The 24,674-nt window shown below is 41.6% G+C and overlaps 1 protein-coding gene across 2 annotated transcripts in view; it reads right to left on the minus strand.

Annotated features, from left to right (window-relative positions):
• ACAP2 (ArfGAP with coiled-coil, ankyrin repeat and PH domains 2) overlaps window positions 1-22,906 on the minus strand; it is a 64,543-nt gene extending 41,637 nt beyond the window's left edge. For both annotated transcript variants that reach the window (XM_065073920.1, XM_065073919.1), the window contains exons 1-4: window positions 22,651-22,906; window positions 5,187-5,244; window positions 1,976-2,095; window positions 885-938 (exon numbers count right to left, since the gene is read on the minus strand). In XM_065073920.1, coding sequence (XP_064929992.1) covers window positions 885-938; window positions 1,976-2,095; window positions 5,187-5,244; window positions 22,651-22,703 — 285 coding nt within the window. In that variant the 5' untranslated portion in view covers window positions 22,704-22,906. The remainder of the gene's footprint in view (window positions 1-884; window positions 939-1,975; window positions 2,096-5,186; window positions 5,245-22,650) is intronic.
• Between the last annotated feature and the right edge of the window lie 1,768 nt (window positions 22,907-24,674).

The raw sequence follows: 24,674 nt of genomic DNA on the forward strand, positions 1-24,674 counted from the left end.
TTTCAGAAAAATGCCTAATAAGAGAGTTTTAGGAAGCTAAGTTAAAGCTAACAAACTTAATTTCAGCCAACGCTGTTTGAATGGCATTCCGTGTATCCCATTAGATTTTAAACTCCTGGTGGTACATAAAAAAAAACCAAACTGCAAGCGCCCTGCATATTTTCAGCACTTTGGAGATGCTTCAGTTGCTTTCCTGCAATTTGCTGGAAAATTACAAAAAAGCAGGAGGGGCCAAGGGAAGAAGAAGAAAATAAAGAATGAACACACTCCTTTGGCTGCCAGGATACAAGAATAAACTCTGCAGAAGAGGAAAAAAATCAGTTTTCAATCCACATAAAATTGATGGAGTCTGACATGCTAAAAATCATTATCATTCTCCAATCCTAGCATTTTCTCCTTTCTCTACACTTGTCTAAATCTGTCATACTTCCAAAAAGAAAACTGCACAGAAATTAGAGGTGCTCCATTTCGTGCATTATAAAGGATGAGGAAAAAGAAAAATCCAGAAATTATTAAAAAAGTGATCATTATTTCAGTCCAGCAAAGAAAGATGCTAATAATTTGTCACTGCTGCCCATTAGTTTGATTTTAAAAGATTAAACAATCCAGTATTTACTGTCTTACAGCACTGGGTTTTAGCAAAGCTCACAAATTCCAAACCAAAAAAAATGAAGTGAGACAAAAATCTTCAGAAAACAGGATGTTTATAAATAGGTCATTAACAAGCTATAAATAAACTGTTCACAAGTCTAAAACAAAAGGTATTTAATGCCACTTAGACCACGACCTTTCAAATACTATCAACATGAAAAGCTTCAGCATAACTCTGTTATCAAATATAACTGGAGATAAGCCAGTGTCATGTTTCAGCTAGAAATACTTACATTGTGATAATTGATCATTTCCTGTAATGTGTCAGAGAACTTCGTCAAGCTGGTCTGTAAAGAGAAAAAAAGTGGTTTAAGCCCCATCAAATACACAGCATTAAAGCAATGTTTCAGCAGTTCACAGCTTTACTGAAAAGAACTTATTTTCCCTAGCACGATTATTAAACTAAACGGCTAACATGTTGTAATCATCGGTACACACACATTTATTGTAGGAACTACCACCTCACAGCTGATACACTTAGCAACACCAACACCAATCTGTAGAATTAATGTCTCAAACACAGACAGATAACAACAACCCCCAGCATCTATGGGTAACTGGTTATTGCTTACACAAGTGTAACAAAAACCTTCTTGCAATCAATTTATGTCCATTTTACCAGTTAGTCAACGCAATGCATTTTTAGCAAGTACATTTCTAGACAACAACAGATTCAAAGGCACATGAGGACTATCCTGAAGTCCACAGGCATTATCCAATTCAACTAGTGTGTGAAGACACACATGCAACTGCTGTTCTATTATATAACATGCACTAAAATACATGATATACACATACAGAGATGTGCACATCACTATACCTGCATATTGCAGAATTTCATACCCAATTTCAAATTTAACATACAGAGGAAATATTAGGTGTTCCAAATTAGTCTAACAATACATCAGTCTGAGGTTATACCATCGAAGCGGGCTCTGTGCATGTAAACAATACATTTCTATGTATTAGAGAGTGCCAGTTCCAGGAGCCAGGAGATCAATTCAGGGATTTTAGAGAAGTGGCTCTTAGGATCCCACAACTAGAAGATGTTCACAGATTCATCCTGACTTTCTCTACACCTCCCAAGACGACTATTCCTAACCTAATAGGTATTTTTGGAATTTGGCAAACCCTTGCCATTGCAGGTTAAAGCTGAAACTAAACAGCACAGACACTTGCAGTGCCTCGCAGTCAAAAAAGCTCACTCTTAAGACAAGGCAAACAATAGTGTGAACTTGAACTACACTTCTGTTGCCAACTGTTATATTTCATCCTTTTTAAGTTATACTTTTCTCCTTCCATTTTCACCTCTTAAAGAACTTACCTCAACCAACGCATCTTTACAGGAATATTGTGCAAGGTCTCGAATTCCATTCATGAATTGCTTGTTGGCTGTACAGAATGCTTTCCCAGTATCAATCATTGCAATACAAAGCTTCACCAGCTAAAAAGATAAAAAGATGAAAGAGTGAACAGTTTTTTACTTTTTTTTATATATCATTATATAAATAAGATCAGCGTGTTTCATATTTAAGTCTAAGAAACTAAAATTTTCAAAGTTAATTTCTAAACTTAGAGCCCCATGTTCTATGAAAAGCTTTCTATTGTATAGTGATAGGTATAAAAATACTACTCTAGGTCAACTGAAATGCCATTGAGAAGGTTACTACTTTTTATTTTTTAACTGAGGTTTTACACATATTTCCAGAGAGAGGGCCATACGAGGGTAATAAGTGATGCAACTAAAACATACCTGGTTAGAACCCAAGCAAATTATAAGTGTTTTGTGGTTTCCAGGCCAAAAAAAACCCAAAAGAAACCCATACCCGTTGTTTCATCTTGCAACACTCACAATGCAGCCACAGGAAAGCAAAAGGCTGTCTGCACAAACACAACTGAAGAGAGATGGTTATATCTCAGAAAGTGAAATCCATCATCACAGTATCACAGTATGTTTGGGATTGGAAGGGACCTCAAAAGCTCATCTAGTCCAATCTCCCTGCTGGAGCAGGAACGCCCAGGTGAGGTCGCACAGGAACATGTCCAGGCGGGTTTTGAATGTCTCCAGAGAAGGAGACTCCACAACCTCCCTGGGCAGCCTGTTCCAGTGTCTGTCACCCTCACTGAGAAGAAGTTTTTTCTCAAATTTAAGCGGAACCTCTTGTGTTCCAGCTTGATCCCATTACCCCTTGTCCTATCATTGTTGGCCACCGAGAAGAGCCTGGCTCCATCCTCATGGCACTCACCCTTTATATATTTATAAACATTAGTGAGGTCCCCCCTTAGTCTCCTCTTCTCCAAACTAAAGAGCCCCAGCTCCCTCAGCCTTTCTTCATAAGGGAGATGCTCCACTCCCTTAATCATCTTCGTTGCCCTACGCTGGACCCTCTCCATCATTTTTTCCCTCATAAGGCAGACCAGGCTCCCCCTGATGGGTTTCCACCCCTACTGCTCCTTGCTTCACTCAGCACCTCAGCTCCCATGTACTGCAGTCTGACTGAAGGCCACCACTGTCTCACGATGGATATTTTCCCAGGTTTTAAACCATTTCTGCACTGCGCCATTAATGAAAGACAATGATTAGTGTGATCATCAAGATGCTCACTTGAGAGAATGCAAATTATAATTGAGTTCCCCACCCTAAACCAAACCAAAAATAAAATCAGAAGATTGAGTCTTCTTCTCTGAAGGATTTTTCAAGGATGTCAGATACATTTTCATTTAGAACAACATAGAAGTACTTCTTCCTATGCTGGGGCAAGAAACCACCCAAGTGACCTTCCTGCCTTACTTGTCCAGTAATTTTTATGTTGGCTGAGATCCCTTAGGAAAAAAAGGAATGTGAGCATCATGTCCCTCATTCTGATGAATGATCAGGTTGGTTGAACAATGGACAGAAAAAAAAAAAATCACTACCAACATGATGATTTTTTTTCCTTCACTTTTGGTTATGGTCCCCAACCCTGCAGCCAGCGTCCCAGTGTCCTTTCTTCCAGAGGGGAAAAAATGCAGATAATGTAGCTCGAAGTCACAACTGTGGGACTATAAAACTAGGCTGAGTATGAATAACTGAGCAAAAAAAGTTGCCAGCCAGGTCTAGACACATCACTACCCTCAGGCCACTGTTACTTCAGCTCACACAAAAAGCTTGGCTTTTAACTTAAGCACTATACTAGATGACTTACACTGGACATTAGAATTAAACTGCTTAAATACTTACCTAGTGTACTTGCTCGCTTGTCAGCGCAGCAAGTGGGTTTAAGTGTTTTTGTTTTAAAGAGTACTAGTATACTGCATCAGGGCAAAGAGTAATACTAAAGCTAGAGCTTTTCCATGATGGAATAGTATATTTGGCACTAGCCACCTGCAAGAGCCTGGGGGGCAAGGTCCTGAATGATGTCCCTTAGGAATTTGTGAAATCTCCAAAAATGACCGTTTTCGACTGGTGGAAAACACGAACTTCTAAGATTTTGCATATCCTTTAAATAATTATATGGTTTAAACTACCAAAACAGGTTTACCATCCCTAGAGCCAGTAGCCTCACCAAAATTCAGACCAAATCAAAATTAAGTATCATAAATTTATTTTGAAAGAGCAAGTGGTGGCATTATTAACAGCAAAAGCTAGAAATATTATTACAAGAAATAACAAAGTCTTCAGACTTAACACTGACTTTATTCGTCTTTATCTTTCTGCAGCCAGCTCACAGCTGCAGGAACAAAGCTTTTTATTCGAAAAGTAGCTAAGGAGGTGAACAAATGACATCTGCTCACCACATTAAAATGCAGACAAAAATAATTTTGAATGTTTAGCATAAAAAGCTAAGGAAAGGAGACTTTCTACACATGTAAAATAAAAATAAGTCACCCCCAAAATACTATCAAAGAAACAACAAAAGCCTCCAAACACTACTGGCTAGGAAACCAATAAATGGATTGTAAGGCACTGAAAAGATGCTACATAAAACATTATATTCACATGCACAAAGCATAACAAAAGCAGGATGAATTTTACAGTATTTAAGTCCTTCAGAAGGAAGTGTGTACACACAAATATATATATATATATATACATACACACACATCATCCCCTACCCTGCTGCGACTGTGCCACAAACTACCCAAGACAGAAAGCATTGACTTCAAAATCACTAAAAACTGAGTATCCAGATGTGCTCACAGTACGCAGCTGTCATAAAACACAAGCTCTCAGTGCAGGGATAGCCGACCCCTGACTTTTAAATCACATGAAAGCTGAATGAGTTTGCATGTGGTTCCCACTGTGGGGTGATCACATGAGGGTGAGGAGCCAGAGGGGCAGGAGGGTCTTGCACAACCCGAACCCCCAGCTGGGGAAATCAGCCCAGTTCACACGGACGCTGCTGCTGGGGCCAGGCCCCTGGGGCCCCGCTGTGCGCTCAACCCAGACCCATTTGCTCGGCCACGGCCGCTTCCCAGCTGCGAACTCTGAAACAAAACCTAAACACATCTTTTTATATGTTCCAGAACAGGCACTGTTGGATTAAAAAGCTTACCTTGTCAAGTTTCAGTTCCAGTTCTGTCACATCTCCTTCTACTTCTTCTAAAGCTGCCCTGCATGGTTAAAAAATGTTTTCCTGTAAAACTTTATAAAAATACTCTGGGACTGGGGAGAAGGGGCAGTGACACATTAATGTAACCCATTTATTGCCATCAGTCTCATTTAAATTTCAACTACAAACCAGAACAGATCTACAAGAATTACAGCAAGTTTGACAGCAAGAAGAGGAAAAACTACATCACCAGACAAATACTGATAAAATATATAGCCTAGTAATAAAGATCTGAAAGGAAATTTTGTTCATTTTAACGTTTGTCCTGTTGAAACAGGTTTCCTCTATTGCCGTATAGCAAATAGTCTGTATATTTGAAGGTAATAACAAAGGAAAGAAACTGAAAGTCTGAAACAAAATTTCATAAGTAATTCTTCTGGTGACTCTCATGACTCAAAACAGCAAACCCACAGCTATTAAATGAACCACACTGCAATGGGATTATGAAAAATATTGCATTTGTCACGAGTCAACCGACTTAGCAGTAAGTTCAGATGGCGCACTTGTTCATATGCTTTGTCTCCAGTCTGGATTGGTTCCACCTTTTCAGGCCAGTCAAATTTTACATGGCAGTAAAAGTTGTTTTCATAATGTGTTTCTGAAGCATACGTTTTAGGCTAGAGAGCTGGTGTTTCCTTTGATACCTCCTTCCTTGCCTATTGATACCTTAAAAAATTGCAGACTAAAAAAGGATGACACTTTGTTCAGAGAGTTCATGAACACTGTTGTTTCAGACTATTGCCTGGAGGACTTAAATGCACTGATTTCTGGCAACCAGTGCTACACGACACAAATCCGCTCAGCGAGGCCGGGATTTCACACGACACCGCGGTCGGGAGGAACAGCTGTATTCCCATCCCCTGCTCCCAGCACAGGGCACCTCATTCCTCCAGTCATTCCAGCAGGCCTGGTCACAGACCCACACTGCTCACCAGTAGCAGACTGTCCTGGGAAAAACAGAACTAATAGGAAGTGTTCTGTAACGCTTTTTTTGAAAATTGGATCTGATAGATTTCACATTTCACCCCTGCAAAACCCTCCTCCTGGAAAAAGTGACACAGGCAGGGAAATACGATTTGGAGCAGGAATTTCTTGAGCCGGCTTTACCGCTGAGGAGAGAGGTCACAGAACCACAGCTTTGCTGTCCCTTGCTAATTCTGTTTAGTTCACGTGAGTTCAAGCCAAGAACAAAAACACAAAGAAAGACTGGATCGGGCTCTGAACTCTGGAAAGGCAGTTTTCACCAGAATCGTTCTGACAAGCGCTGCCAATTGCCTGCAGTTCTCAAACACTGAGCATGACATTCCCAGATTTTGCAGATTTCACTAACACATAGTTGCATTCCAGTTTCTGTATCTAAACGCATTCCCACAGTTACATCCTAGGTTTTATATCTAAGCACATTCCTGCACAATTACATTTCAGCTTCTGCCTCTTCTTCTAGCTTCAGACCATGAAGGCTTTCAGGCAACATCAAATTTTCTTTTACATTCTTTATTTTCTTCCATAAATTATAAACTTTCATTTAAGTCTCTAGAGTTAAATCTTGTTTCAGAAAGAACTAAAAACAAACAAAACACCAAATAAAAACACACACAAAAAATAAACACAGAAAGGAAGGAAAAGTATCTCCATATCTAGACTGCAATTTGGTGTTCACTTTTTTATAATCACAGTGCAACCAATTTATTTGTTTCTTTGGCATTAACATAAAAGCATGATTAAGTAGCTTGTTTACAGAACTGCAGCAAGATCTGATAAGAACTTTTTTTAGTGTCTTTAACTAGCAAAGAGTTCTAGCTCCACAGGACTTAATGAGCTAAAAAGTCTAAGATTCAAGATGAAGAATGAGAGATAAAGGCAGTTAGAGCAGGCAGAATGAAGAAAACACATCTGCTCAGTAATTAAAGCCGTATTCCGGGGGGTGGGGGGGCAGGGGGGTGGAATTTTAAGAGATAATAAGCTCAAATGAATGAAAAGTAACAACAAAACATCAAAAGACTGAAAAGATAGGGGGCAGGTCAAGAAAGAAATATGAAGCAAAGCAGAAAGAGATACCATGGGAGAAGGGAGACACACAGCACCCGACTGACAGCAGATCAGCCATGAGCGACCACAGGCCATGAAGCACCGGCTGGTTCTTGGGGCCATTTCCCACTACCCCAGGATGGAGGGAAGGCACATCTGGGCCCAACAGCTGGATATGGATCAAATGGCTGTTGGGTTCCAGCCAAACCCCATTTCAACTCCTTGTTTCTTTGCATAGAACTGGCTACTTGCACTGTTTCCGTAATAAAAAAAAAAAAAAGAGTCGAAACATGATTTTCATGCAAACATGTTCATGGTATCAGACCAACACTGGATTACAAGCACATGAAATGAGAGGATGCCCTCAGACTATCAGAATACAGATACATATATCTAATAATGTATTAACATGAAGGTATCCTATTCACAAAAATTATTTTTCATACTGGGTTAGGGAACACATGAAGAACAGCTTATCTGAGCTGTGCTATGTTAATACTATCCTTGTTTTTCTTAATTCAATGCTTTTTGAAGCCACAGAATACAAAGGTGCATTTCTCTCTCTAAAACATCTGCGTCAGGAATTACTTAATGTTCACAGAAAATTGTAACAATTCTGAGTAAATCTCATGTCCACAGCCAAGACTTAATCTCCAGCTATAAACACAGGAAGTGATCAAAAAGTAACTGAGGACCAAGTGCCAGACCTGACATGGACCAAAACGTTTCTCCTTAGTGCAGTGGGAGCCGGGAGCAGGGTTTGCGTCAGGGCAATCTGCGCCAGAAGGCTCTGGCACGAGGAAAAAGGATCAAATCTGACTCAGTATACAAATCAAAGTCAAACATCTGTGGCTTCACGAGATGTTCAAACACTACATGGCAACACACAAAATCAGAACAGCTGCTTAAGGGTGGAGGACAACTTTTATAAATGAGCAGTCTCCCCTACTCTTCATGCTGCATAACGAGGACTCTCGGGAATGTTTTTCTCCTCTGCTGTTCCTCCTCTTCTCCACCCCCCTCCTAAAACACAATTCAGTTCGCTAGATACAGCACCCTGCACAGCCGCAGTTGCAATGCAGAAGGAATATAGGAGGTGATGGAAGAAAACTCAAGGCTGACTTAGCAGCCTTTTAATAGGAGGATAACGTCACCAGCTACCCAGCCCAGTGTATGATGAAGGAAAGCTGAACTCCCTGGTGTCCATCACAGAGCTCACTTTAAGCGACAAGTGAAAAACATACTTCCAGGTTTAGGTGCTATGGTACTCCAAGAATCCCAGTAACCAAACAAAGACGACAGCTAAACTCTACTCCAGAAAGGGAATCAAGTCATTCCTAGGCCATGAGCTGCAGACACATGTTAAGGAAATAGTCTGGACTAAACCACTACACACTGCTGACTGCAATGCTGAGCACACTGTGGCTGCAGACAGGTGTCTGCTTGGCCTGGTTACTCTTACAGTGTAAAAGGTGACAATGGTCAATGTTTTTAAAGCTAGATATTCTTCAAACGGTATCTAAGTGCTATCAAAGACACATCCTGCCTTTGGTCTTTCACTCATTGCCACGGTATAGCTTGGAGTTTTAGACTGCATTCCTGAAAGCAAGGAGGCTGGAATCAGTAGTTGTTATGAATTAGATGCTGACAAACAACAAAATAGAGAAGTCAAAGGTCCTGTGGATAATTGACAACTAGTTATTGTCAATTGTAGAATTTGCATATCCTTATATAAAAAAAATATTCAAAATAATAAAAGCCCATTAATAAAGTATTTTCCCCATATTTTGGGGGAAAACGCTGTTCAGATTCAGATTAAAAGATTAGCAAGATAGTGACTCTTAATCCCTTTGATGCCAATTATCTGACAAACAAAATCAGCAGTGGAGTTGCTTATGGACCACACCTGACAGCATCTGCATTCAGCAGCCTCAGTGACAGAGGGAAATAGGAGTAAATGTGTTTCTTATAATGATATGAGATACTTCAAAGCAAGATTACTTCGAAATACCTTAAAGACAACTTGAAAAAAAAAATGCTACTAAATGTGAAACACTGGAAATAGGATGTGGTTCAGAAGTGCAAGATAAGGATATGAACCTGTTGATTTATAGAAATGTCTCCTCTCTGACAGAGCCCATCAGGTGACAGACAGAAAAGAAAGCCCAGTAGATATTAATCACAGGATGGACTACAAGCTGTAATTATGATGCAAAGACAAATTAAACCCCAGGTATACCATACAGGACACTATATTTGCTCACCTAATTGGCCTGAGATATATCTATACATATTCACACACACACCTCAACAGCAGTTGCACCATGGTAACACACTTCAAATTCTGAGGAACTGCTCGCAGGTTGGTTAAGAAACAGCCACATGCTAAGTGCTGAGAGTAAAATCAGGCCAGGGGAACACACACACCACCACAAGGAATACCATTGTACAGATAAATACAATGTTGACAGCAAGGTCCTCTAAACAGAAAACTATTGCGAAGGTCACAGAACAGACAAAATAGCAATACCATCAACTAAGAAGTAAACAGTTCTACTGGAGAAATGCTTCAAAGCACCATACCTTGTCTGTCCCCCTCTGCTACAAAAGCCTGAAGAATCAACATGTTTCACCTACAAGAGGCTGTAACGTAATGCAGCTATGGCAAAAAGGCTAAAAAGGGAATCATTTGATGATGCTGTTCTACCCAAGACAAGTTGTAATTACTTTATAACCAATACTCCTGATCCTCTCCAATTTGTATGAAAATGGAGGATGAAAGTAACACAGCCTTTCTGGGCAACCTGTCCATACTTAACCCTCAGTGCATGTCATCTGTGTTGCTGCAACGTTTGATCATAATCTCTTACTACTATGCACCTAAAACCCAAACGCCACACTTACACCTGTTACCTGAACTCTGTAGCCTCCTACCGAGGAACTGAAGACATCAGTTAGACCCATGAGCCCCTTAGCCTGAAGAAGTCCACTGTCCTTTTTCTCTCCTTGAATTCCACACACTCCATTCCAATTGCCTTTAGCTGCACATGCTTCATTTTGGTAATATCTTTCTTGTACTGGCAGGGCCCCAAATTGGTCACAGCACTCCAGACTTAGCCTCATGACTGCTAAATACAGGATAATCACCTCTTCCCTCAACTTGCCAGCTACACTCTTGCTAATGCAGCCCATTACACTGCCAGTTTTCACCGCTGCACAGGACAGATGGCCATTTGCTGTCACCAGGACGCAAAGGTCCCCAAAGGTCCCCATCTGCCAGCACAGCTGCATGGGGCTGTTCCTTTTCAGAAGAAGTCTTCACATTTGTCTGGGTTTAACTTCATGAGGTTTCTACCAGTGATTTCCTCCACCTTGCTGAGGCCCTTCTGAATGGCAGATCTGCCCTCCAGCACATCAACTGCTCCTTCCAATCTCCATGTACTTCATTTGATTTCTTTCTTCTATAGTTAGATATAAAAAGGTATCTAAAGGCATCTTAACCAACAAGCTAACACCGAATACATTTGGTACATGTACAATGGCATCAAACAACCACAGATTAAAAAAAGAAACATGACATATTGAGGGACAAAGAGGTCATATACCGAACAACGTGGCCTAATAACCTCAGATAGCAGCACAGATACATACAAAAAGAGTTTTATAACTTATGAGATGTGTCATAACCGCGAATATGGTTTGAAGCAAGAACGCTGTTGCAGCCTGTCACAGAGCCCATTGAAGTCCTGCTTTGGCACTGCAGAGATTTTTCCCTGCTGGCACAGAGCCCCTCCATGCTGAGGAACAGATGATGAATGCTCCCTGACATGCCAAGATGAACTTCCTCAGCCATGCTTGCACCCCTCACATTATTCATTCTTCAGTCACTGCCACAAAACATTTTATCAATAGCTTGGAAAAGCTGCACAACCTGAACAGTAGGACTCTGAATCAGAAGTGTGACATTCACTTCACCTCCACCCCAAAATCCTAGGGATTTTGTATGAACGTGGTGGATTGAGATACGGAAATGAACTTCCTGAACTGAAGATTATCGTGTTGATGAATAAACCAAGTTTTCTGAGGCCCACAGCAAGCAATAACTGTATTTGTAGAGAAGATACAAGAATAAAGTCTCCAATATCAGAAGAACCATTCTTCTATTGCTCCCAGGTCAGACTTTCCCTCTTATAAAATAAGCACATGAAATAAGACAAGAGTATTTATAGAATTCACTTAATCATTAAAAAAAACACAACATGCTTGTAGGTACCAGTTAAGGCGTTCATCTACCAAGTTTATTTCAACCTTAGTAATGCATCTGGTCTTTGACATAATAAGCAAAGAAACAGGACAAATCCCTTTAAGATGCATGCTTCACTTGATTTGTTCTTTACTGCAAGACATGGCTCAAAAGATAATGAACATTGTAAGTAAATCAGGCTTCAAAAAGGAACAAATTCTTTTGCCCTCAAGATACATGCCTGAAAGTCAAACTGATTACCACTGAACTTGCGGCAGCATTCAATGTATCATACACAGTCTCTAAGGACATCTGTGCTACCTGCTGGCACTGAATTCTCAAGCTTTTTCTCTCACTCGTCTTTTGCAGTAAGTTGCCAGAAATGTCCAGTGTTCTTTTCCCAATAGTTTTGCCCAATATTTTTTCCCTAAGCTTTTTTTAGCCCAGGAGAGCCCGACAGTTAGTAAGCCTAAATAGGAAATCAGCAGTTCTTCCATGAAGATTCTGATAAGCAGGATTTTCTTCATCTTTCAACTTAAATGTTTTGTTCATTATGAGACAGCTGTTAACAAGACTGGGACACAATAGTGACCGTGAAAGCTTCATAGGCAAGAAGCTGATTACATTGCTAAGTGTAAACTTTGATAAGAATGCAACACATCGCAATACCTATCCTGCACAACTTAAGAATGAGTCAAACTTTTTAGGAGTCCTTACTATCAGATAATTCCATAGGACTATAGTATCAAGATGATGCAACAAAAAGAAGGGCAACAGAGACAAGCTCAAGAAATGAATTGCTGAAGACTTGCAAATATCATAGGACTGCTTTAATCTTTTTAAACTCAGCAACTGCCCGGGAGCTTGAACAAAGAAGCAGCAGAAGGAATGAAGGATTTCAACACTTGAAAACTCAAATATGTCGTAAAGCCAGGAAGTAGAACCATAAATATTACCATGAGCAACCAACTGCTAAGGATACAAGACAGGACATCCCTCCATCTAAATGCTATGCCCTATTAGCTTTCTGGAGTTCCTAGTCAGATGCTAAGGAGTCATGTCAACCTTTCTTTTATAAGTTATAACAACCTGGGGAAGAATGAAGAAATGAATCCCTGATTTGGAAAGACACCCCTTGTGCACCTCAAATGCAGCCACTATAGAAGACAGGGTGGCAGTGCTTGAAGAACATAGCAAATATCACCAGATCCCCCCAGTACAGGATTCTCAGTATCAATATGTTCAGAACTGATACCACAAGAATTAAACACTGGTTCAGAAAACCTCCTACAAAGTAGAGGCAACTGGGGAACAGAGCACCCTGTAATTAACCAAAGAAAATTCTTTACAGATATCATATAATCTCAATATGAGTCTTGTGTTTGCTTTGATTTCAGAAAAATAAGGCAATTTCTGTCCCTTTTCATAATTTCCTTGGTTTCTAACTTATACCTATTACAGTTAGAAAAATACTGTTGTGTCCAAACCACCATAGGATGGCAAAGCCTTTCTAATAAGAGCTCACCATGGTTCAGAAGAGCTAAGGACCATTAACTCTCTAAAATTCTAGTTATATCAGTTGGGTCATCTTTACTGAAACCAGAAAAAAGTTTCAGATTTGCTATCAAGACAGACTCCTCAGCAAGTATTTACCATTTTGTCCATTTCAGAATCTGAATATTTTGGCAATACACTTACACAAAATCAGAATGCCCTGTTTGACAGTCAGAGGTGAGGTTGCAGCTTCGTTGCAACAGACAAATTCTTAACTTGAATTATCTGTTTAGCTATCCAGTACACACACATACATGTATCTCACACTCAGATACTGTAAATCTATTTTACATGTAAATTATTTGTTTTATTGTGTAGTTTTATTTTCCCCTCATACTGCAAAGAAACAGTCTTTGTTCTTCATGCCTTTGCACTGCAGAAGCCAGTCAAATAAATCCAATCTCAAGATAGCAGAGTACACAAGCATTAAGAGTGGAAAACAGAAATACAGTGTATTGTTTTCCTCAAATTTACTGTTTTCACATTTGAAAAAGCCAGTCTCCTTTCCTCTTCATCCCTCACAAATGATAATGAGCAATCTATTAAAAATAAGCATTTTGAATATCACAAAATAAAGACTAAAAAAATGCATATGGTACACCCACAGCCCTGGTAAAGATTTCAGTATTCTTTGGGTATATTCAGTATCTATTCTCCAACTACTTTTAGCCATAAGGAGATTTTAAAGACCCTGGGCTTTCATTCATCTATCAATGCTAATTGCAGGTAAGGTACTTCTCAACCAAACAGAAGCTCACATTTAATTACACACTAATGGTTTCTCATCTCAAATTAAACACCGAGATTTTCAAACAAAATCTTGCAAGATCGATAATTACAATAAAGTGGATATTTTGTAATAGTAGGCACATTTAACATTTCCTCTTGCCATTTTTCATCATTAGTTTTGGGACAAATCAAGTAGGATGAAATACAGAGGTATATGTAATCTTCAAAATCAAACACTTGAAAAACGAAAGAATTTCAGGAACTTAGGAGTAACTTTAAAATCTTACTCCCCATATTGAAGATTCTTCTTGAGAAGAAACCTGTAAAGAGATGTTCACACACGCATAGTTTTTAAATAGACACTAATTTAGCAACACAGAAATTCAGCCAGAAATCGTATCCTCAATGAAAGAGATTCCTCAGTCATCTTAAACAGTTTTTATCCTCAATAGTAACCCTGACCACCAAAGCCAATACTTTTCTTCTGTTTTTGTAGCGTGCCTGATCAAATACTGACACCTACACATAGATTATCCGAGTATGTCACCTACATCACCTTCGGAAACAATAGAAGAGAAACACACCATTTCCTGATACATATGGCTGAAACAAATCAAGAGGCACCTGGGATACAACTCCTAATCTTCATTAAGATTTGAAGAAGCCTAAGCTTAAAATCTGGCTTAGAAGAAAACCTAAAGTATATTAGCCACAGCATGCTACATAAAGCCAATGATATTGTAATAATGCCACATGTAATAATGCCTGGGCCAAGGGACTGAACTCCACGCACACTACGATCACAGAACATCACTCTAATCACTACCCAAAAACCTGCTACATGACCTATAGCATTACAAAAGTTATACATATTTTTAAAAATAATTACAGCATCAGAAATAATCGAAGACTGGGATATTTAAAATGCACAGAAACATTGAGTGTGTTTGATATCCGTGTGTTCCTACTTAAAGTAACATCTGGCACCCAGAAAGATAGAAATCTGGAATTCTCTTCCACATAACTTTTTTTTCTTTTTGTCAGATGGAACACATTTCACCACATACAGCTTCTCCAATTCCTCTTCATATTATATCCAGCTTAGAATACAAAAATACATTTTGGAAGCTTAGAAACTTCAAAATCACATTGAGTGAACTGATCACTAGCTCTGCCTTATGTTTATTCATACAAAATTGTCAGCAGATGTCCTCCTTTAACGACTGTAACTGAAGGCACATCATAAAGTCATGAAAAGAAAAAAGGGAATTTGTGCATGTCACTACTGTTAGACTCACACTCTCATGCAAAACCACAATACAACTATTTAAATCCCCATTATTATTGACATCTGAACTCTAACAATTATTCAAGAGCACCGTGCCTGCACACTGTAGAGCTTTAGAATTTCAAACAGTAAACAGAATATCAAATGGAAAGCCTGATTCACAGAAAGATTCGTGCCACAAGAGCAACTTTGCCAACCATCTGACAGGCGTTTTCTCTGTTCAAAACCTCCTCTCATTCATAAAACACTTGAAGGGACTGTTTTGCAGCAAATTATTTTCCTGGTCTATCCTTGTGTTTTGTCAGTTTGAGAATCTATACAGGACATCATCCCATAAATTATATTTTTCTTCCACACAGGTGTAAGTTATTTACAATGCATCAAAACAAAACAACTGATTTATCCCAGGTCTGAGACCTGGCTGCTTTTAATATTCACAACCTACATGTTAACTATAAAGTAATTATTCTGCCAAATATGCAAGGACTCCTCTTGAAGAGATTATCAGGAAGACAAAACAATGTTTTTGCCTTCAGTGAACTGCTTAAAATTGTTTCGTTTCTGATCATAATAACAATATCTACTATCTGTCACATTCTTGATCTAATCATTTAGTCATATGAAAGAGTGGCAACAAAACCAGGCTCTATATCGTCAGAGAGAGAAGTACGGAAAACTCCTGCAGATATTAAAATAATGTTACAGTCACATGTTAATCTGTATTTCCTCGTAACGGTTTTCCTCTGCAGACAGCTTCTTTTGCCATTATTTTTGTTACAAACCTGCCACTATCAAAACGCAAACCACCTAAGTTATTACCTAAACTCACAGGGATATCTGAGTCTCTGAACAAACAGCACAGTATCTGCTCAGAAAGATCACAAATACATTTACACAGTTTAAACCTCTACACATGTTTTTTAACTGAATTCTGCATGTACAAGGAATAAAGAAAACTAGTCAGAATTTATTCTTCTATTTCCTGTCCACATAAACATAAGGCACTGTAAGACATAACATGTAGTAAACAAAGGGGTGTTTTTTTTGTTTGGTGGTTTTTTTTGTTTTTGTTTTCATTTTTTTGTTGTTTGCTTGTTTGTTTTGTTTGTTTTTTTTTTTTACTCCCTCATGACAATTCTGCATTTGCATCTCCTTGAAATACTAACCTAATTGATTTAGCCAGACAGGCCTGCACCAAGAACACAGCAAAGGGTTCTTGACTCTGTAAGCCATAATTTCAGTAGGAACGTTTATGTAATCGTCAATGAAAATCAGATCTTTTCCTTTCTTCTCCCAAAGCAGTTTATCAGGATGGAGTTTGCTTGGGGTCTTTTTACTATAGTAAAAATCCCCCAATGGCTTAAGCGATATTGTTTACTACATGAAGTAAGAACAGGAAAAACTCTGACTCTAAATAACACAGTTCTGAGTACAAGGTTGTCAAGAAGCTAAGCCTGAAAAAAGATCACAGGACGCTGCTAATGTAGCTAAATCAGCACATTTGCTGTTCAGCGGCCAATGATTTCACAGATGCATACAGGAAAAAACAAAGCTATTCAAGCCCACCGAGCCCAAGATGGATAGGATTTCTATTTTTCTAGTTGCCACATTCCTAATGAATACTCTATTAAAAAACTCTGCTTTCCAGAGATTTTAACACTGATATCCCTCCTCCATAAAAAATATAAAGCTATCATCTCCATAACTTTAGTTCTTAATATAATGGCATGAGATGCGCTTAGCCAACACGAATGAGACACTCCAGGCTAAAGAATCAAACCTCTCCAAATCTATATTGAAAACCTGAATGACTATAAGAGTTTGTATTATTAGTTACATTGTGCACAAACACATGCATAAATAACCTGTCCATCTAATCCTGCAAGTACTCATTAAAGATCAGTTGCACAGGCTTAATTAATATCAGTTCTTCAGCAATCGATCTGCTGCTGTGCTACAGCAACATTATGATAGGTAGCAGATTTTGTTACTACTTCCACTGTAAGCTCCCTTCTCAGGGGGCTGTAGTTTAAACATTCTCAGATAAACACTTTAAAAGACCAAAACCAAGGAACTTAAAATGTTAAGTTCCTATTAGCAATTTGAAATACAGTTAAGTTACAGCAAACTGAAAAGTCTTAACATAAATCATAATAAAACAAAGAGTCAGAATCACCGTTAATCTCTCTAAGACATAATTATGACAGACAACATTTTTTTTTTTAATTAAAACTATTTATGTGCACTAATCTAATCAAGACAATCTGATTTCAGGAAACATTTCTCCAACCTCCATTAGGAAGGATCGTAACAACCTACTATTAAATTTGAGAAGGCTTTAAAAGATTTAAGTGAGAGATATTTTTATGAAATGTATTTCAGAGGGATCTTCAAGAAAAATTATTTAATATGATTACCCTAGAAGATAATGCATTAACACCAAGTCCTATCTTCCAATACATTCCCCTTCCCTTAGGTCAATTATTTTCTTAAGGTACATTTGTAAGATGTAGTCACAGATGTAAAAATAAATAAACCATTGACTACAGACTGAGTAGAACAGCATGTTCACTGTAATATCCACAAAAGCAAAGAATTAGAAATCTAGAAGCACTCAGCTTCACTACTTCCATCAGACCCCTAGCAGTACAGGCTGAGATGTACACGTGTAACTCGCTGTTGTCCCGCTAAGATCGTCCTCCACAACTCTGCAGAACAGCAATTTTCACGGCTGACGTGTAATCTCATACTGGAAATTATAAACACAACCACCTAAGTATGAAAAAACGGTAAACGCAAACTTACAACAAATGTTTGGCAGCTTTCTCTTTTGACTTACAGTATCTTTTTCTGTTCTTCTGCAATATTTTCCACCCTGCCTTGCCAAGTAAGTTACAAACTTGCTTTTCAGTCTTAAACACCAAGGGCAGAAAGCTCAGACCAAACATTTCTGTGGAAATGGGTAACTCTAAGCAAAGCAAACAGATTTTGTATACAGACAGTTCTTCGTCACGAACCCCTTAACACCTTAAAAGTGGTTGAGTTTACCCACGAGCGATGTCAGTGATTTCAAGGGTACTAAAACCAGGCACAGATTAAGCCCAGGCCGAACGAGAGGGGTTTAGCTGCTGAACACGCAGGTCAGGGCTCAGCTGCCCTGCAGCACTGGACACGTGGGCAGTCACACACAGAGGGACAAGGTCACTGATGCTCTGATTTCTATGATTTCTTCAGAAAGTAACAAGCAGACCAAAGTATATGGGTTAGGCACATGAGCTAATTTCTCTGACTGCTGAACAGAACCTATTCCCAACTGTTTAAATTAGTCACTTTCTCATATTACTCTTACTTTCAAGTGACAAAACACTTCCTGTTACCTGGGAAACAGATGCTTAGTGACTAAACTTTGGTTACGAAGTACTGAAAAAGAGGAAAAAAAAAATCCATAAATCTAGAAAGCCATGAAATGTCATGAGTGCCCTATTCAGCCTGCATCCCCTACACAAGCATGAGTGCACCTCAGCTGGGCCTGTTTAGACAGACCAGGGTCAAAGCCCCAGGAGAAGAAACCAACCATCCACAGGAGAAGCCAGGCTGGCTCTGCCCGCCTGCTGCACACAGCAGTTTCATCTCAGTCTACACAGAAGACTCCTCAGATAAGTCCGTTTGAAGGGAATACACTATAACCACCAGTTCTACCCAGAAACAATCCATTATATACTTTTACTAAAAACAGTAACTGGCAACAGTTTCATTTATTATCTTTCATCTGTCTCATTCATCCATCATCTGTTCTGCAGCTGGGGTCTCAGGAGGTGAATATAAAATAGAATACAAAAAATACTTCAGCAACAGTGACAGATAAGAACAAAGAACTGATCTCAAAAATACACAGCTTTTTACTTTTTTTTTAAAGACTGGAACAGAGTAGAGTTTTTTCTAGAGTTCTTACAACTGCACACATTGCAAGCAACAGAACTTTGCTTTTTCTATTATTTGTTGTTTATCAAGATTGTTGACTGTTAGTTACAGCAGATGTATTTCCACATCACTTAAAGTTGCTTCTTCTTTCTACAGATTTAGGTTCAGAGTGATCCATGTGGCTGCTACAGTGCATACCTCACTCATTAGGAGAAAATGTGCTTTAGTTACGAGATGAAAAAATGAAAATGAAACATCAATACAAAAGCCTCTTCCATTAAATTCTGAAACTGAAATTCTCATTGTTTAAAGATAAGGAGAAAGTATTATTTCATAATACTATTTGCATATCAAAAAAACACTCCAGGAATTCCTGATTATACACCTAGAACTTGCCAGCACAGCTCCTTTGTTACTACTCAAGAACTTCTCCAAGGCCCCTCCCCAGGCTACTTCTTCATTTGATGGGAAGTCATTGACACGCTGTAGGAGAAACGCAGCTGCATTTCCTTGCTAGATCTTTGGTCCATCCAGGCTTTAAGCAAGAGAGTCATGAAAGAAAAGCATGTGATTTCAGGGAGATTATTTTCAAAGTAGGTTTTTGAAAGACATGATTGTAAATTGGCAAAAATGTGCCTGAATTCATAGCCTTTTCCATTACCCTTTTGAAAACCAGCTTCTAAATCTCAAGATTCCAAGCCCAAACTGATCTGGTACAGCATATCAGATCATATGCTTCAAGTTTTATAATTCAAATATTTATTTATCTACTGGGGAAGACAGGATGGCTTGTCTTACTATGAAATAACCCACCATACTTCCGAAGTGAATTTTTATACCATTATTATCTAATCACATATCAGCAACTCAACAGCAACAGCCCATGCTCCCTTCATATGTGTTTTAAGCAAGCAAACCTCTATTTCTTTGACTTGGGTAACTATGAGATTCCCAATTACATCTCCAAGCCAAAAGAGACCAACATGAACTTCTGAGAAAGATAAGCAAGAAAGCCATGTGTCTGAAGGTGTACGTAGCAGCATGTTTCAAAAGATTTAAATAGCTCCCTGTGAAAACAGGGGTTTGGTGATTCATGAACTCTGATTCACCCATGTCCTCCCAGTTTTCCCCATGACTACAACAAAGTAAATTATGACATTTCTATACACTATATGCCTCCCAACAGGTTTATTTAACTGCTCCAACAGGTGCACTGATGGGAAGGTCAGACTACACCCAGTGGCTCAGCAAGGTCAGGAGAAAACTGCAGCTCTGCTTTGCTATAAGATAAGGAACATGGCACAGGAAGGTGCTTTACGATCACACTGCTCCCTGCAAGAACAGTAGGACTTGTAACGACCTTGCTCTACACCAGTGTCTCTACCAGCCCTTCATAAAAACACCACACTAAACTTCATTTAGAAGGTTTCTAGTATTTTGTTTAGGTAATTCATATGAATGCTAAGAATGACCCAATTTATAACAGCAAATACTAATGACTAAAAATGAAAGAGAAGAACTTGTTTCAGATATACTACAGGATTTTTGCTTCACAAACTTAACCACTTCCTATCATCAGTTAAAGGTTTGGAGAATATTTTGGTAGCATCAAATGATTGCACCATAAAACCTTCTGCAATTTCTTCAAAGGTAGTAGTATCAGAAACCATCAGAAAGACCATCACATACTAAAAGATGCTGACAAAGGAGTTTTCACAGTTTCTCTCCTTGGAGGAAAGGAATCGATATGGGCAAAAGGAGAATTATACAAAGTTAGTTCAAATGAGCTATGTCTTAACTTGAAGAGACAGAAGCACACTTTCGCTCACAAATTTTAGTCATAATTTCTTGCTTTCTCAAGTGTATTCATTGCAGAGGAGGTGGACTAGCTGACCTTTGAAGGTCCCTTCCAACTCAAACTATTCTATGATTCTATTCTATACTCCAGGAGGAAACGTTAATTAAAAAACAAACAAACAAAGAAAACCAAACACAACACAAAAAACCAAACACACACGAAAATTGTATTTCATGGTATAGTTTTACGGTTAAGTTAAGCCAATCTAACTGCATTGTCACCAGATAGGACCCACATAAAACATAGCTGTGCCAGAAAGCACATATGCCCACATGTCCAACTACAGGCAAAGGTTTGTGGAACAGCTAGGCCAATGTGGGAGGTGTCACTCCCCACTGCCTTCCTCTTGCCTTGCTTCTGGCAGTGAAGTTTCCTCTTCCTCTTGCCCATAAGCTTTTGTAGATTTCACACCCCTTGCAATGCTGACTCAACTCACTAACTGAGCCGAAAACCATCCACTCTCCTCTGCCAGGGCAGCTAGCTCATCAAAGGATCCAACAATACAAGTCACAGTCACCAGAAAAATGCGTGGCAGGAGCAGCCAGGGACAAGCTAGCAGCTGAGACAGAAGCAAAGGAGGGAAGAACAGGAACTCCAGCTTCTGCTGGGGTGAGCCATTCAAACCTTCTTTTCCAACTTCCTCCACATCCCAGAGCCACGCAATTGCTAAAGCTGACATGAAGGGGAGGTGTGACCACATAGCCAGAGACCAGAGGAAGAACAAGACTGTTTTCCTCAACAGCTACAGCTCACCCAGCCTGTGCCAACCACAGAGCCACAGGCACTTCAAACATGGTCTCAGCACAGGACAGGAGAGGCACAGCAGTGACACGTCACATCAGGTCATGGAGCTGTTGGCCTCTCCATCAGCTAGCAGGGTGATCCCAGGCATGGAAAATGGGTCTACATGGACAAACCAGCCATAAATACAACAGAGAGGCAGAATTACGTTGAGTAGATACAAGGGTACAAAAAACATATATGAAATGGATAAAAGCGTAGGGAAAGATGAAGGGGAAAGTTGCTCAACATAAGCAGAACTAAGCCTACAGCAATGACAGACGAGCGGTTGCTCGAGTGCGGAAACACAAATGAGCCTTGGTCTGACAACGGGAAGTAAGATCATAGGGAGCTTGTTTTAGTACTGGCATCTCAATAGTGGGCAGACTGAGTATGGACACATGCAGCAGATACAAGCAGGAGACACAGGGAGCTGAAGTGTAAACACGACTCCGAAGAACCGGAGATGTACCACTGGGGAGTCCACATTCTGGAGGCCAAGCAAGCACTGCTGTGGCTGCCGAGCGCTGCCTGCACCAGCTGCCCTGCGCCCCGCGGCTGCTGGGAGGCGGGTGACCCAGCAGCGCTCCCCGCACCGCGCTGCCCCCGCATAGCCCGGACCCCGCGCACTGCCCGCCGGACCGCACAGACCAGCCCCATCCCGTGAACCCCCACAGCCCAACAGAGCCCCACAACGGCCCCTTCTCACACACGGCCCCCGCAGCCACCCCCTGCGCTTCCCAAACCCTGTTTCCCCACCCGGCCCACGTAACCGCCCCCACAACAGCCCCAGCCCGCCACTCTCCTCGGAGCCGGCTGCCCGCAGCCTGTCACCCTCCGGGGCCCCCACAAGCCCTGTCCCCACAGCCCCGGCCCGACTGCGCGGCCTGTCACCCTACAGACCGACAGCCCCGCTTCCCGCCCCCTGCGCGGCCCCCAACACGCTGCAGCTCCTCCGCGGCCTGTCCCCCCGCACCGCCCCGGGCTGGCCCTTTCCCGGCGGCACCTGAAGCGCGGCGAGTCCTTCAGGCACTCCTCGAAGTCCACGGTCACCTTCATCCTCTCCTGCCGCGGGGCGCGCCGCTGCCGGCGCTGCTACTGCTGCTGGTGGTGGGGCGAGCCCGAGGCGAGCCGAGGCCGGAGACCGGCCGCCGGGCGGGGCTAGGCGAGGGCGGCGCTCATGGAGGCGCGGCGGGGCCGGGCGGCGGGGCGGCTGCTGCGGGAACGCGGTGCTGAGCAGCCCCTCTACCCGCCTCCCGCGCCCGGTCGCAACTGACGGCTCGGCCAACCAATAGGCGACAGCCCGCAGCCGAAACAGCCAACAAGGCGCCGGTGCAGGCGGGGCTTCCCCCAGATCGGCGTAAGCCCGGGGAAGGGCAGGCAGCCCATCCAGTCGCAGCAGCAGGGAAGCCCTCCGGCCAATCACAAGGCGAGAGAGGAGGACATAACAGAAAGACCGCCCAATGAGTGGGCCACTCCGGTGATGCAGCCAACCGCCAGGTGCCGCAGGGGGTACTTCCTCTTCGGGCGTCCTAAAGAGTGACAGCCTCGTAAACCAACGGGAAAAGCCATTGGCCTCCCATCAATTGGCAAGCGACATTGCCACGGCTACCCGCAAGACCAATCCCAGCGCTCATAAGCATTGAGGGGGCCGCTCCAACTCTGTGATAGGCTGATTCTCCCGTCGCTCTCAGTGGATGACGTTCCCGGGGGCGGAGCGCGGCGGTAGGGATCGCTTTGGCGCGTCGTGTCGCGCCTTCCGGGCTCCTGCGGGCTCGCCAGGCTCTGCCCGGCTCCGCCTTTGTAACCGCTTAATTTTTTAAATTAACCCCATTAACTAAGCGGGGGAACGCCTCCCGCAGGGACCCGACATGCGCGGGGACAAGCGGCGCCCACCTGAGCAGGTGAGGCCCGCGCAGTAGCGGCCCCGGCCCGTCCGGAGCAGCCGGCTGGAGAGCGCTGTGGCGGGAGCTCCCGCAGGCGCCGCTCCCGATGGCGTCTGCTGAGGGTGCGGCAGCAGCTTCTGAGCGCCGCGGAGAAGCTGGGGCTCCGGCTGCTCGGCGGCGTTTCCGTGCTGGATCCTGGAAACAGCTTCAGATGCGTTGCCGGGGGAGACTCAGAGCTGTCTCTAAAGCAGAAACACAGCGGCACAAAGAACATCGAGTGTGTGGTTTTGAACGGAGCGCTTGCCTGAGGATGCTTTTTGGAGGCTTTTCAGAGAGCAGAAGGGCTGTATCAGAGTGAGAAAGGCCGTGTCGGTCCTCTCCCACTCCGTGGCGAAGGATGGCAGAATGCTGTGGGTTTCTGATCCCTTAAGAGAAAACAGAACCAGAGCTTTAAGAAGTTCAGCATTCCCAGATGTAAAAATGACAGAGGCAACAGAACGTCAGCCATCCCCACTCATCCTCAAAGGCAGTGACAGAGGAGTCTCTTCCAGGTTCTCTTCCAGGTAAACTTGGCAGAGATGGAGCACGTCACCCCAAGTCACGGGGCAGGGCGCTGGGAAGCTGACGTGAGTTGATGCCATTTGGAGTTTGATGAGCTCTGAACTCACCCCCTGCAGCCTTCACCCCCTCCATCCCTCCACTGCCCCATCACCTGCACCAAACTTCACCTCTGGTTTTTTTTCCTCTTTCCCTTTTTCTTACCCCACCTATTCTCTCCCCTGACTTCCTTTTGGTCTCAGGAGAAACAGTCAACATGGCAGGATGGAGAGGAACATAAGACTTCTTTCCTTTCCAAGTTGAACGCCCGCTGTATCCTTATTGACCATCCCTCTCTTAAGGTGTCCTTTCACAGAAGAAAAGGGAAGCTTTTTGATTCAGTCAGTTGTGTGGAGTTTGTTTGTTTTTTTTTTTTTTTTTTTTTTTTGAAACATCAAATCCAAAGTAAGAGTTATGAAAAAGCAGCAAGTTGAGAAATGTTTGTATCACTTAGGCTGCATTTATGTTGTGACATCCACTTTTCAGCTAAAGTATGCAACTAAAAAGAGAGCCCAACACGCTCCTTAGGAAGAAAAACTGCATTTCA

Source organism: Columba livia, chromosome 9 (genome assembly GCF_036013475.1).
Source record: "Columba livia isolate bColLiv1 breed racing homer chromosome 9, bColLiv1.pat.W.v2, whole genome shotgun sequence".
NCBI classification, from domain to species: Eukaryota; Metazoa; Chordata; class Aves; order Columbiformes; family Columbidae; genus Columba; species Columba livia.